Here is a 15,768-nt window from a genome sequence, read left to right on the forward strand (position 1 = left end):
CACAGACCTGTTAGTTTTTCTTTAAGAAGCCCTCCTGTTCTCCACTCATTACCTGTATTAACTGCACCTGTTTGAACTCGTTACCTGTATAAAAGACACCTGTCCACACACAATCAAACAGATTCCAACCTCTCCACAATGGCCAAGACCAGAGAGCTGTGTAAGGACATCAGGGATAAAATTGTAGACCTGCACAAGGCTGGGATGGGCTACAGGACAATAGGCAAGCAGCTTGGTGAGAAGGAAACAACTGTTGGCGCAATTATTAGAAAATGGAAGAAGTTCAAGATGACGGTCAATCACCCTCGGTCTGGGGCTCCATGCAAGATTTCACCTCGTGGGGCATCAATGATCATGAGGAAGGTGAGGGATCAGCCCAGAACTACACGGCAGGACCTGGTCAATGACCTGAAGAGAGCTGGGACCACAGTCTCAAAGAAAACCATTAGTAACACACTACGCCGTCATGGATTAAAATCCTGCAGCGCACGCAAGGTCCCCCTGCTTAAGCCAGTGCATGTCCAGGCCTGTCTGAAGTTTGCCAATGACCATCTGGATGATCCAGAGGAGGAATGGGAGAAGGTCATGTGGTCTGATGAGACAAAAATAGAGCTTTTTGGTCTAACTCCACTCGCCGTGTTTGGAGGAAGAAGAAGTATGAGTACAACCCCAAGAACACCATCCCAACCGTGAAGCATGGAGGTGGAAACATCATTCTTTAGGGATGCTTTTCTGCAAAGGGGACAGGACGACTGCACCGTATTGAGGGGAGGATGGATGGGGCCATGTATCGCGAGATCTTGGCCAACAACCTCCTTCCCTCAGTAAGAGCATTGAAGATGGGTCGTGGCTGGGTCTTCCAGCATGACAACGACACGAAGCACACAGCCATGGCAACTAAGGAGTGGCTCCGTAAGAAGCATCTCAAGGTCCTGGAGTGGCCTAGCCAGTCTCCAGACCTGAACCCAATAGAAAATCTTTGGAGGGAGCTGAAAGTCCGTATTGCCCAGCGACAGCCCCGAAACCTGAAGGATCTGGAGAAGATCTGTAGGGAGGAGTGGGCCAAAATCCCTGCTGCAGTGTGTGCAAACCTAGTCAAGAACTACAGGAAGCGTATGATCTCTGTAATTGCAAACAAAGGTTTCTGTACCAAATATTAAGTTCTGCTTTTCTGATGTATCAAATACTTATGTCATGCAATAAAATGCAAATGAATTACTTAAAAATCATACAATGTGATTTTCTGGATTTTTGTTTTAGATTCCGTCTCTCACAGTTGAAGTGTACCTATGTTAAAAAATTACAGACCTCTACATGCTTTGTAAGTAGGAAAACCTGCAAAATCGGCAGTGTATCAAATACTTGTTCTCCCCACTGTACATACACCCACCCACACACACACACCCACACACACACACACACACACACACACATTTGTTGACACCAACACATAAAACAGATGTTTCTTGTCAAATAACGTCTTGTCTTAGCTGGATACACAGCATAATACCTGCTTTTACTCTAACAGCAGGTATGAAGAGCACAGTTGTATCTTTCTTAAAAAAAAATATGTTTTAACCAACTAAATCCTCCAGGAATACAGTCCAGTACTACACTACACTACAGTTTGTTTGTCAGATAATGTTAGGTTGTCAAATGTGTTAAATTGTCAGTATAATGTTACGTTCAAATCAAATGATGTGTTTACACTGAGTCCTCCTGTATCCCACAGTGCACCTGTATAAGTGTGTGGCCCAGAGGGACAGCTGTGGCATGTGTCTGAAAGCCCAGAGGAAGTTCCAGTGTGGCTGGTGTAGTGGAGAGGGCCGATGTACCCTGCGCCACCACTGCCCACCCCTCAACCCCTATACCACCCGCTGGCTAGACCTGTCCAGCAAGAAGGTCCAGTGTACCAACCCACGCATCACAGAGGTCAGTGATACCTCATACACACTCAAACCTTTCCCCATAACCATAGGGGTAACAGGCATATATCGCCTTTCATCATATGGTCGTCTGTAGTCGACAGAATGAACCCTGGGACAACTGCCTGTCGTCCATTGTAGATGCAGTCTCCTCCTTATCCAGTCTGGCGTCACATTTTAGCCTTAAGCTTCAACTTGACTTTGTCCCTTAACATGGTGAAATATGATGTACTGCCTGTCTGACAGCACAGGCCATGTGTTTACTGTTCAATGTACAATGTATCTGTCCGCAGTTCTCCTTCAGCTGAGATCAACAACTACAGACTGCAGGATCAGACAGGTCTAGTCCTTGACAATGACAGGTCCTACAGTATTTGCATTGGGAGGCCTGCATGGTATTGGTGCTGCTGTTGCATGTTTCCATTGGTCTAGAATGGACTGGACTGTGTGTGAATGAGAATGATCTGCTGGTAGGAGAGGAGCCCATCTGACATCACTCATGGAGCTGCACACAGGCTCTCTCTTCCTCACTGCTTTGTTTATATTCCTCTGTTTCTCTCTCTCCTCTCTCTCTATTTCTCTCTCACACTTAATTTTTCTCTCTTCTATTTCTCTCTCTCTCTCTCTCTCTCTCTCTCTCTCTCTCTCTCTCTCTCTCTCTCTCTCTCAATCTCTCTCTATCTTGCTCTCTCTCTCTCTCTCTCTCTCTATTTCTCCCTTGTTCTCTCTTCTGCTCTATTTCTCTCTCTCTCTCTGTCTCATCTCTAACCCCCCCCCCCCCCCCCTTCTTCTCTCACTATGACACACAATCAATATGCAGGAAGACAGCATCTGGTGTTTATTTTCACGGAAGAGCAAAAAGGGAGTTTGTGTGTGTGTGTCTCTGGAGAGAGGCCACAACTCAGCTCACCTTCAGCAGTGCTGCAAGGGCGAGGGACCTGACACACACACACACACCCTAGGGGCCTGCCTCAGTGTCTCTCTGTGTAGTGGACCTGTCTGTCTGTCTGTGCCACATGAGCCACTTTATAAAGATGTATGTATGCTTGTGTTTACCAGAATTCCAAGCTTAATTTAATGTTCACACCTAGACAGAAATAGAGTACAATGTTTTAACAAAAAATTATAGCGCCATTTTTTTATTTAACCAGGAAGGGCTCATTGAGATTTAAAATCTCTTTTTCAAGAGCGTCCTGGCCAAGATAGGCAGCACCAAGTCATTACAAAAATTAGACAAACATGAAAACTACAAGTAATCTAGTAAAAACCACAGAATTCACAAGAGTATAACAAAATCAAAAACAGCAAATTAAAAACATTGACAGGTCAGGGAATCAGCCTCAAAATCCTTCATCAGTGATTTAAAAATACCAATCAGGACAAGTTCTTCCAGTTTAAAAGTATTTTGTAAGGCGTTCCAAGACGATGGGGAAGAGTACATAAAAGCCCTTTTACCAAATTCAGTTCGGACATTTGGAACAGTTAGCAGGATAAAGTCCAGCGAACGAAGAGAGTACCCACCACATTTCTGAACAGTAAAAATGCCCAAATAAAAAGGTCGTAAACCCAAAATGGCTTTGTAAATAAAAGTATACCAGTGACTGAGCCTACGAGTGACTAGAGAAGGCCAGCCAACCCTGGTATACAAAGTGCAGTGGTGCGTAAGGGTTTTGCAGTTTAAAATAAATCTCAAAGTGCCATGGTAAAGGGTGTCAATTGATCTCAAACACTGAGTGGAAGCATTCATATATAAAATATCTGTCATGGTCTTGGAAATGAGCGGACCAAGGCGCAGCGTGAGTATAGTTCCACATATTTATTTAAGTGAAACTAACAAAACAAAATAACAACACTAACAAAGACCGTGAGGACGTAGTGCCCAAACACACTAACAAACAATCAATATCCCACAAATGCAGGTGGGGAAAAAGCCTACCTAAATATGATCCCCAATTAGAGGCAACGATTACCAGCTGCCTCTAATTGGGAACCACACAAACCACCAACCTAGAAATCTATAAACTAGATAACCCCCCAGTCACACTCTGACTTAAACACCATAGAGAACCGAGGGCTCTCTATGGTCAGGGCGTGACAATATCCCCATAGTCTAGTAAAGGCATAAATGTAGCTGATACTAGCCTCCTTCTGGCTTCAAAAGAAAAACAGGCCTTATTCCTAAAATACAATCCCAATTTCAGCTTAAATCTTTTTGTAAGTTGTTGAATATGTAATTTAAAAGAGAGGCCGTCATCAATTAAAATTCCAAGATATTTATATGAGGTTACAACCTCAATCTCCTTGCCTTGACAGGTAGTAATAGGTGAAAGGTTCAGAGGTCTATTTCTTGCTTTAGAAAACACCATTAGTTTAGTTTTGTCAGTATTGAGGATAAGCTTCAATTGACACAAGGTATGTTGAACAGTATAAAAAGCAGTTTGCAAGTTCTGGAAAGCTTTTGTAAGAGACGAGGCACAACATTAAATAACAGTATCATCAGCATAAAAATGAAGTTGCGCATTTTGGACATTTTTGTCTAAATCATTTATATAAATAGTGAATATGAGGGGACCAAGTACAGAGCCTTGTGGCACACCATTAAAGACAGACAATTTAACAGACATAAGCCCATCAAATTGAGTGCACTGAGTTCTATCAGACAGATAGTTAGCAAACCATGCAACTGCATGCTCTGAAAGACCTACACTCGACAATCTCTGCCTTAGTATAGCATGATCAACAGCCTGAGAGAGATCAATAAAAAGTGAGACACAGTGCTGAGTGCTGTTTTTTGTCAAGGGCTTCAGTGATATAATTTAAAACCTTCATGGCTGCTGTAATTGTGCTATGCTTCTTCCTGAAGCCCGATTGGTACATTGATAAAATAGAGTTAGTAAATAAAAACTCTTTTAGCTGTTCACTCACAAGGGTTTCAAGTATCTTCACCAGGGGTGACAGCTTTGAGATTGGCCTATAATTATTTAAAAGAGTTGGATCTCCCCCTTTTAAAAGTGGTACGACAAATGCTGATTTCCAGATCTTTGGAATTTCATTACATTCCAGGGTTAAATTGAACAGATATGTAAGTGGTTCAGCTATGAAATCAGCTGCCAGATTTAAAAAGCAGGGATCCAAAAGATCAGGACCTGCAGGCTTTCTCTGATCTAAGGATTTCAGTGCTGTATGTACCACCTGCACTGAGAATGGCAAAAAGCTAAACGTTTGACCAGCTCTCACTGGTTCATCCACACAGGGTTGTACAGAGACAGAGGACACTGGTTCATCCACACAGGATTGTACAGAGACAGAGGACACTGAATCAAACAGCCTATCAGAAGATACAAAGTGCTCATTGAAACAATTAATCATTTCAGTTTTGTCATATACAGCAACAGAGTCCTTCAAAACACATGATGGTAAATCATTAACATTACTGTTACCAGACATAGATTTAATAGCCTTTCTAGGGTCATTCAGGTTATCAGTGGTAACAGACATAAAATATTCAGACTTGGCCTTCCTGAGAAGAAAAGAACACTTGTTTCGTAACTGCCTAAAAATAAGCCAATCAGCATCAGAACATGATTTCCTTGCTTTAGCCCAGGCTAGATTACGGCCGTGAATAATACAAGACAGCTCAGAAGAAAACCATGGATTATCCCGCCCTTTAACCCTGAACCTGCAGAATGGGGCATGTTTGTTTACTATTTGGAAAAAAACATAATGAAAGAATATCCAGGCAGTTTCCACATCAGGGATAAGCTAAATCTTGCTCCAGTTAAAATAAAACAAATCATGAAAGAAAGCCTGCTCATTAAAACACTTCAAATTTCTCTTACGAATAAAACGTGCGTTTGTTTTAGGAACCTTAGTATTTCTAACAGCAACAACAGCACAATGGTCACTTAAATCATTACAAAAAACACCAACCGCAGAATATTTATATGGAACATTTGTTAATATCAAATCAATCAGGGTAGATTTATCTGGGCATTTAAGATTTGGGCGAGTGGGTGAGTTAATCAACTGGGTTTTTAAATCATCAGACACCGGCTTTAACCAACACCAGTTGAGATCTCCAATCGAGATCATTTCACTGTAAAGAAGTTTAGTCATAAGGTGCGTCAAAGAAGAAAATGCATCACCGAGAGCAGAGGGGGGTCTCTAACAGCCAATCACAGTTATAGAGAGGCCCTTTGAAACCTCAATATTCAAAGCAAGAAATTCCAACTGTTTACAAATAGTTTCAGACTTTGCCACACTTACAGGGAATTTAGTTTTTACATATATAGCCACACCCCCACATTTCTTAACTCGATCAGTGCGATAAACATTGTAACCATTTATACAAATATCCTTATCAAGAACAGACTTGCTGAGCCAGGTTTCAGAAAACACAATTACATCAGCATCAGTTGATTTAGCCCAAATCCTAACCCCATCAATTTTTGACAACAGGCTGCTGCGTACATTTAAATGAAAAATACCTAAACCAGATCTTGATTTAAAATCAGAGGGGGTTTGGAGACATTGCATATCAGGGCCAGGGTTAGGTTGCACGTTACCTGATATCAACAAAAGAAGAATAACTAGGCACCTCTGTTTAATAACATTGCACGGCTTCTCTTTTTTAAGAGACCTACTGCAAGCGAATTCTACAAGTGATTTTCCAGACAATACAAAACAGTCATTTAAAACCATTAGACTTTGGTAGTGACACAAATTCGTACTGTTCACATCATGCCACAAATGCATCGGCACTTGGACGAGTGGACCGAGTGAAAAATAGCAAGTTCCTGCAGACAAAATGCCTAATGGACGGGAGAGCACATTGTCAGATGTACTCACCCTGCGACAATGTTCGTTTTCTCCAGAGTTCAGTAAAGTCAGTGCACAAAGCAATACCACGAAAAGTGTCATTTTCTCTGACAAATGTTAAACAATAGAGGCCAACGAAGGTAAGGGGAGAGAGGGACAGCGTGTATGTATGAGTCTGAATGTGAGTATTTGCGCGTGTGAGTAGATTGGGTGTTGAGGTCGATTGAGAGAACGGGTTGGGGATTGTTGAGCTGCCACTGACAGCCAGGCGAAGAGCAAAAAGGAGCAGCTTGGACGAGACACTCCGCAGATGAAGAAGTTAACTCAGGCCACCCAGAGATAGGGTTACTTTGGTAAACTTCAAGTAATGAAGTGCCGAGTTGAGGAAGACCCGTGATCTTTACACCAGCAAAAACAAAATAGTTTGCACTACACAACAGCCAAGTTACTCAACCATAAATAAATAGGTTATTAGTAGGTTAAAATGTACTAGTCACAGACAAACGACTTGACATGCTGCCATCTTGGATTTGAGGACCTTTTTTGTTGTTGACATGCCTCTAGTAGTAAAGCAACTATCCCTGCTTGAGTTCCCCAGACAGACGTAGTCTCATTGATGCAAGGCTATCAAAGTGGCAGACTATTCAGACAGTAAAGTGCATTAGAGTAAGAGAAGAGGTGGCTCTCTCACCCAGTCGCCATGGCTCCAACCTTACAACAATGACCATCCCTGGGACCGTTTCCCATAATCAAGAAGTGCCTGTTTGTTTCCCCCTAGTAGCAGCCCTTTGTGTACTGAGGCATAATTTCCGTGCGGCGGGTATGGTTGACCCAGTGTCACAGGAGAGTCAGGCCAGAGGCTGAGGGCTGCCCAGACATTGTATTTAACTAGGCAAGTTAGTTAAGAACAAATTCTTATTTACAATGACAGCCTACCCCGGCCAACACTGAGCCAATTGTGCGCCACCCTATGGGGCTCCCAATCACAGCCGGATGTGATACAGCCTGGAATTGAACCAGGGACTGTAGTGACACCTCTTGCAGTCTTGCACTGAGATGCAGTGTTTTAGACCCCTGCGCCACTCGGGAGCCCGAGTGAGGCTGGGAATTGCCAGGGGGCTCACAATACAATATTATCACAATACTTCGGTGCCGATATGATATGTATTGCGATTCAATACTGCCATTTTATTGCGATTAGATGTTCCAAACATATTGCTCACTATATGTCTGCTGCAGAGAGACACGTTTTGATCGGTCATGGATATCAAAGTGCTGAAAACATGTTGGCTCCGTATTTAAAAAGAAGATGAAGAACAAGCTATAGGATAAAAATGTTTTGGCGCAGGTACAGCCGACTAGCGTTGACTAATGCTACCTACATTAACAAAATCACTTTTATTTTAATGAATTGATACATGGAGCCAAAGTATCAATATAATATTGTGAAATGAATATTGCGATATGTAAGCATGGATCCCCTCCCCCGTCACTAGGTGTGATGAGGATCTAGTTCTCTTGTTCTGACTTCTTCTTTTCTTACAATCTCTTTTTCTGTCCGTCTCTCCTTCTCTCTCGCATTCTCTCCCTCAATCTCTTACATGTTCTCCCTCTCATTCTCTGTCTTTCCCCTCTCTCTTTCTTTGTCTGTCTCTCTCCGCTGTTTTTCTCCTCTGTCTCTCATCCTTTTTCTTCCCCTGTCTCTCTGTCTCCTTGTCTCTCTGTCTCCTGTCTCCTGTGTCCGTCCATGTGTCACTCTGTCTGTGACTCATTCTAGTAAATGAAGTTACGCTCTTGTGGTACTCCATTACACTCTCTCAGCTTGTCATTCTGGGCAATTTGTGACAGCGAAGTGTGTGTGTGTGTGTGTGTGTGTGTGTGTGTGTGTGTGTGTGTGTGTGTGTGTGTGTGTGTGTGTGTGTGTGTGTGTGTGTGTGTGTGTGTGTGTGTGTGTGTGTGTGTGTGTGTGTGTGTGTGTGTGTGTGTGTGTGTGTGTGTGTGTGTGTGTGTGTGTGTGTGTGTGTTTGTGTGTGTGTGTGTGTGGACTTCTAACAAGCAGTAACCCTATTGAGACATATTTCGTTCAGCTCCCAGTGTTCATTAGTGTAGTGAGTAGGGTATGTTAGGATACGCTGAGGGCTCGTCTCCATTCCTCAGTCTGATTGGAAGGATAGAGGGATGTCAGTGGAGAAAGCAGCTGAGGAAGAGAGATGACAACAGAGAAGAAGCAGCTAAACAGAGAGAGAGAGAGAGCAAGAGAGAGAGAATGACTGAAGTGAGAAAGAGAGGGAGAGAGGGAGAAAAAGAGAAAGTGAGATGAGAAGCGTGAAACTGCAGCTAAACAGAGAGAAAGAGAGAGAGAAAGAGGTGGGAAAGTAGTACTGAGAATTTGAGAGAGGCGAAGTGAAGTGGGTGAAAGTAATGTAAAGGAAAGAGGAGGAGAGAAGGGAGGAGAGGAAGAGAAGTAGGGGAAAGAGGAGGAGAGGAGGGAGGAAGAGAAGTAGGGGAAAGAGGAGGAGAGAAGGGAGGAGAGGAAGAGGAGATGTGCAGAGCCTCTGTAGGGTGTCAGACTGAGTGAGCTCTGTTATGCAACACAGCTGCCACTGGAATCCCACTACCACATTGATTTGTACTGTTCACTGGAGTAGGACACACACACACACATATGCATGCTCTCACTCTCACACACTCTCACACACACACACACACACACACACACACACACACACACACACACACACACACACACACACACACACACACACACACACACACACACACACACACACACACACACACACACACACACACACACACACACACACACACACACACACACAGTACAGCTCCAGAGGCAAAGAACACCAACCAGCAAGGAACATTTCGCACTTGTTGAGCTTATGTTATTTTTCCCTCCTCTACTCTGCATTCATTTGTTCTCTCTCTTCTCTCTCTCTTCCCCCAACCCCCTTCCTCCCCCAATAATGAGAATTTCTTCAAAAAGACTAGACTCTTTCCCTCACGGGCTGAATTTATCTTTTTTTTTTTGATTGTGTGCAACAAAGTCCCAATCATGATCTGATTTGTATACACACTTCGTTATTAGTCTACCAGAAGACTCTCGTTTTGAATAATTTATATTTCTATTAGGTACCCTGCCTGAGCGCAACCCCCCCCCCCCCCCCCCACACACCACCGTGCATTAATATTGAACACATATAAGCTCCTCTAACACCAGAGGGAACAGCCTCACATGAAGCTGGGGATTAAAGGTCTTGAAAGGCATCATGGGAAGGAACTTGCCTTTCGTGAACTAACACTCACACTTGAATTCCCCTCCTTTCACACAGCCTGCCCTCCCCAGTGGAGAAACAAGAGGATAAACTATAAAGATCATACACATAAATCCTCCAAAAGAACATTACTCCCTCCCTCTCATCATTCCTGTTAAAGAACATTACTGCCTCCCTCTCATCATTCCTGTTAAAGAACATTACTCCCTCCCTCTCATCATTCCTGTTAAAGAACATTACTCCCTCCCTCTCATCATTCCTGTTAAAGAACATTACTCCCTCCCTCTCATCATTCCTGTTAAAGAACATTACTCCCTCCCTCTCATCATTCCTGTTAAAGAACATTACTCCCTCCCTCTCATCATTCCTGTTAAAGAACATTACTCCCTCCCTCTCCTCCCTCTCGTCATTCCTGTTAAAGAACATTACTCCCTCACTCTCGTCATTCCTGTTAAAGAACATTACTCCCTCCCTCTCATCATTCCTGTTAAAGAACATTACTCCCTCCCTCTCATCATTCCTGTTAAAGAACATTACTCCCTCCCTCACATCATTCCTGTTAAAGAACATTACTCCCTCCCTCTCATCATTCCTGTTAAAGAACATTACTCCCTCCCTCTCATCATTCCTGTTAAAGAACATGACTCCCTCCCTCTCATCATTCCTGTTAAAGAACATTACTCCCTCCCTCTCATCATTCCTGTTAAAGAACATTACTGCCTCCCTCTCATCATTCCTGTTAAAGAACATTACTCCCTCCCTCTCATCATTCCTGTTAAAGAACATTACTCCCTCCCTCTCATCATTCCTGTTAAAGAACATTACTCCCTCCCTCTCATCATTCCTGTTAAAGAACATTACTCCCTCCCTCTCATCATTCCTGTTAAAGAACATTACTCCCTCCCTCTCATCATTCCTGTTAAAGAACATTACTCCCTCCCTCTCCTCCCTCTCGTCATTCCTGTTAAAGAACATTACTCCCTCCCTCACATCATTCCTGTTAAAGAACATTACTCCCTCCCTCTCATCATTCCTGTTAAAGAACATTACTCCCTCCCTCTCATCATTCCTGTTAAAGAACATGACTCCCTCCCTCTCATCATTCCTGTTAAAGAACATTACTCCCTCCCTCTCATCATTCCTGTTAAAGAACATTACTCCCTCCCTCTCCTCCCTCTCATCATTCCTGTTAACGAACATTACTCCCTCCCTCTCGTCATTCCTGTTAAAGAACATTACTCCCTCCCTCTCATCATTCCTGTTAAAGAACATTACTCCCTCCCTCTCATCATTCCTGTTAAAGAACATTACTCCCTCCCTCTCATCATTCCTGTTAAAGAACATTACTCCCTCCCTCACATCATTCCTGTTAAAGAACATTACTCCCTCACTCTCATCATTCCTGTTAAAGAACATTACTCCCTCCCTCACATCATTCCTGTTAAAGAACATTACTCCCTCCCTCACATCATTCCTGTTAAAGAACATTACTCCCTCACTCTCATCATTCCTGTTAAAGAACATTACTCCCCCCTCTCATCATTCCTGTTAAAGAACATTACTCCCTCCCTCACATCATTCCTGTTAAAGAACATTACTCCCTCCCTCTCATCATTCCTGTTAAAGAACATTACTCCCTCACTCTCATCATTCCTGTTAAAGAACATTACTCCCTCCCTCTCATCATTCCTGTTAAAGAACATTACTCCCTCCCTCTCATCATTCCTGTTAAAGAACATTACTCCCTCCCTCTCATCATTCCTGTTAAAGAACATTACTCCCTCACTCTCATCATTCCTGTTAAAGAATATTACTCCCTCCCTCTCATCATTCCTGTTAAAGAACATTACTCCCTCACTCTCATCATTCCTGTTAAAGAACATTACTCCCTCCCTCTCATCATTCCTGTTAAAGAACATTACTCCCTCCCATCATTCCTGTTCTCCTCCCATTATGTCTCCTCTCTTTTCCTTTTATTATGCTAAAACTATTTTTCATCTGTGCCTGTACCTCTCGGCAGTGTCTGTATCTCTCGGGCAGGCTACAATACTTTTAAGAGTCTATGAAGTATTTAGTGTGTAGTTTGTTCGTGGAGAAACAAGTGATAAGTGGGTTTTATCAAGTCCATTAAACACTACTCACAATGAAATCCGACATGCCTGAACTACCTGCAAAGACGACCCGCAAAGACCCAAAGACAGCTCTCAGGTCTGGTGCAAGCTGTGTCGTTTAAAACACTGGGAGTGGATCTATCACAGCTATTCAGATGCTACACACGCTCATAGTCACACCATATAGTAGCTTCAGAGGTAACAGATCTAACACAATTTCACTTTGTATTTTTTACCTCAGGCTACTTAGTTTGAATGTAATCAGAAACCGCTTTTATCTGAGGTATGGGAAAGCCTAAAACACAGCGAGAGAGAAAGTACTAGTGAAGCCTACATTAAGGCCTGTTCACATGAGAGTACATAGTGCTATCTGCCATTATAAGATGATACAACACAGCTCAAAGCCTTTCTCTCTCTCTCTCTCTCTCTCTCTCTCTCTCTCTCTCTCTCTCTCTCTTCTCTCTGTCTCTCTCTCTGTCTCTCTCTGTCTCTCTCTCTCACTCTCTCTCTGTCTCTCTTCTCTCTGTCTCTCTTCTCTCTCTCTCTCTCTCTCTCTCTCTCTCTCTCTCTCTCTCTCTCTCTCTCTCTCTCTCTCTCTCTCTCTCTCTCTCTCTCTCTCTCTCTCTCTCTCTCTCTCTCTCTCTCTCTCTCTCTCTCTCTCTCTCTCTCTGTAGAATGTAGATTGTCATTGAGCTTCAGACGGTGTGTTCTAACTCCCCTTAAAGCTAGCACAGATTGCTTTTCTACAGCCTCTATTGAGTTTGGCCTAGACTAGATGAGCACCATTTTCCCCACCATGACTTCAGCTGAATAAAAAAACACAGCACTTAGAAATGCCAGGTTGTTCTTATAGGCCACTCCTCCCTTTCTCTGTAATATATGCCATTTAGCAGACAATTCTATCCAAAGGAACTTATAGTCATGCTCGCATACGATTTATGTACAGGTGGTCCCAGGAATTTAACCCACTAGCCTGGCATTACAAGCGCCATGCTCTACCAACTGAGCAACAGAGGACCACCCTACTCTACTGGCTGGGGAATATCTACTAAAGAGACTTCCTGTTTCTCTGAGGTTCTTTTAACGGATTAGAATAGAAATTCCTCTCGTCTTCTCATTGTAGGTCAATCTCACTGCCTCGACACTTTCTCCTTTCTCCTCCTTCTCTACCACACTTCTTCATCTCATCCCTTCATCTAGTCATCTCACCACACTTCTGCACTTCTCCTTTCTCCTCCTTCTCTACCACACTTCTTCATCTCATCCCTTCATCTAGTCATCTCACCACACTTCTGCACTTCTCCTTTCTCCTCCTTCTCTACCACACTTCTTCATCTCATCCCTTCATCTAGTCATCTCACCACACCTCTGCACTTCTCCTTTCTCCTCCTTCTCTACCACACTTCTTCATCTCATCCCTTCATCTAGTCATCTCACCACACTTCTGCACTTCTCCTTTCTCCTCCTTCTCTACCACACTTCTTCATCTCATCCCTTCATCTAGTCATCTCACCACACTTCTGCACTTCTCCTTTCTCCTCCTTCTCTACCACACTTCTTCATCTCATCCCTTCATCTAGTCATCTCACCACACTTCTGCACTTCTCCTTTCTCCTCCTTCTCTACCACACTTCTTCATCTCATCCCTTCATCTAGTCATCTCACCACACTTCTGCACTTCTCCTTTCTCATCCTTCTCAATCACAAATCCAGTGGCATGTGTTAGGAAATGAAAATTTGCCCCCCACCAGCCCACCCTTTACATCCCTGGACCTGTGTCTGAGGGACAGGAAGTGGGCATGTGTGAGCTGGCTCTGCCTGGCCGGCCGGCTGGCTGTTTTCTGGGAATTACTATCCATTGACACAGTGTGACAAAGCCGTGTGGGCAGTGGAGCTCCTCTGAAAAGGATTACACAGGGAGCGTGGAGCTGGGGAGGCAGGGACGAGAGGGGACGGTGGGCGGCAGGGGGTGCGTGCATGCCCAATGAACCATCCTCTCCTCCTCCTCTTGCCTGATTGGGGCTGGGAGAGTAGAGAGTCAGTGTTTAGCACCTGGAGTGGAGGAGTTTGTCACCTAGCCTGAAGGGAGACGAGAGAGACGAGAGGAGGATGTAGCATGAATGCTCTCTCTCTCTCGCACACACACACACACACACACACACACACACACACACACACACACACACACACACACACACACACACACACACACACACACACACACACACACACACACACACACACACACACACACACACACACACACACACACACACACACACACACACTGCATTCCTGAGCCAGATCCCAGTCTGTCTTTGTTCATTAGGAGTGGGTTAGCATGTCACCATGTAACCACAGTTCTGAAATCAGTTCTTTGGGACTTCTGTGGGTATCAACCCATTGTTCGTCTGCCACGCAGATAGCGCCATGGTCAGACATGGAGTGTCTCTGCTCACCAAGGCTTTGAGGATGAGTCTTTGACGGCTTTGAAGAATAGTGCCACACAAAGTGATATTTATACTAATCTGATGAATCAAGCCTCTTTCTGTCAATGGAAGCTCAGTGATATGGGTAACATGCATGGATTACATTTCTTAAAGTTATATCCCATGTCCCGCCTGTCATTGGAAGAGTTGAATTATAGCCCCTGGCTAGGAGAGTGTCACACCCTTTCAGTAGAGATACTGTATGCATCATCATCATCATCATCATCATCATCATCATCATCATCATCATCATCATCATCATCATCATCATCATCATATGGCTGCCACACCTACCAGAGGGGCATAGAAACCTTATTCTACTCACCCCTCTTCTTCTTCCTCTCTCTCTCTCCCTCTCCCTCTCTCTCTCTCTCTCTCTCTCTCTCTCTCTCTCTCTCTCTCTCTCTCTCTCTCTCTCTCTCTCTCTCTCTCTCTCTCTCTCTCTCTCTCTCTCTCTCTCTCTCTCTCTCTCTCTCTCTTTCTCTCTCTCTCTCTCTTCCTCTCTCTCCCTCTCTGTCTCTCTCTCTGTCTCTCTGTCTCTCTCTCTCTCTCTCTGAGGCATTCAATTCCCTCCATTTCTTATGTAACTATCCCTATGTTGTTCCGGATTGCTGCAGCCATGGTCTGACATGGATATATTTAGCCAGGCCTCCTCTCTCCACTCTGTCCTCCCGTACCCAGCATACCCAAGCAGCAATAAACATTCATCTATTCAGACCCTCAGGCAGTGCAGTGACACACTTACTTTACATCCAGAACAATTACTGTAATGTCCACTAAATCTAGATTACAATGCAGACGTCCCACTGGGTTAGCACAGCGCACTAGTGAGGACACAGTTTCAGAGGGGGGTAGAGAGAGAGCAGGCACCGCTTTTAAAATGCTGGGTCCTCGTGTTGTTTTTACTTCAGCATGCGTGCCCACTAATGGCATATTGATTGTGTATCTAGAGGCTGTGAGCTCACACGGAGAGGATAGTGTCTGTCCCCTCTTCCTGCTCCTCTCTTCTTGTCTCTCTTCTTTTCTTTCCCTTTCCTTTCCTCCTTCTCTCCTCCTCCTCACACACACTGGACAGCAGCCAGCTCCTCACCTCAGATGGGCTGTGCAGCACAGAAGGCAGCATGCCACCTAG

The 15,768-nt window shown here is 44.0% G+C and overlaps 1 protein-coding gene across 2 annotated transcripts in view; it reads left to right on the forward strand.

The window, feature by feature from the left end:
- Window positions 1-15,768, forward strand: part of LOC139557594 (plexin-A2-like) — a 449,982-nt gene that overhangs the window by 342,649 nt on the left and 91,565 nt on the right. For both annotated transcript variants that reach the window (XM_071372601.1, XM_071372600.1), the window contains exon 12: window positions 1,733-1,932. In XM_071372601.1, coding sequence (XP_071228702.1) covers window positions 1,733-1,932 — 200 coding nt within the window. The remainder of the gene's footprint in view (window positions 1-1,732; window positions 1,933-15,768) is intronic.

Source organism: Salvelinus alpinus, chromosome 28 (assembly GCF_045679555.1).
Source record: "Salvelinus alpinus chromosome 28, SLU_Salpinus.1, whole genome shotgun sequence".
Taxonomy (NCBI): Eukaryota; Metazoa; Chordata; class Actinopteri; order Salmoniformes; family Salmonidae; genus Salvelinus; species Salvelinus alpinus.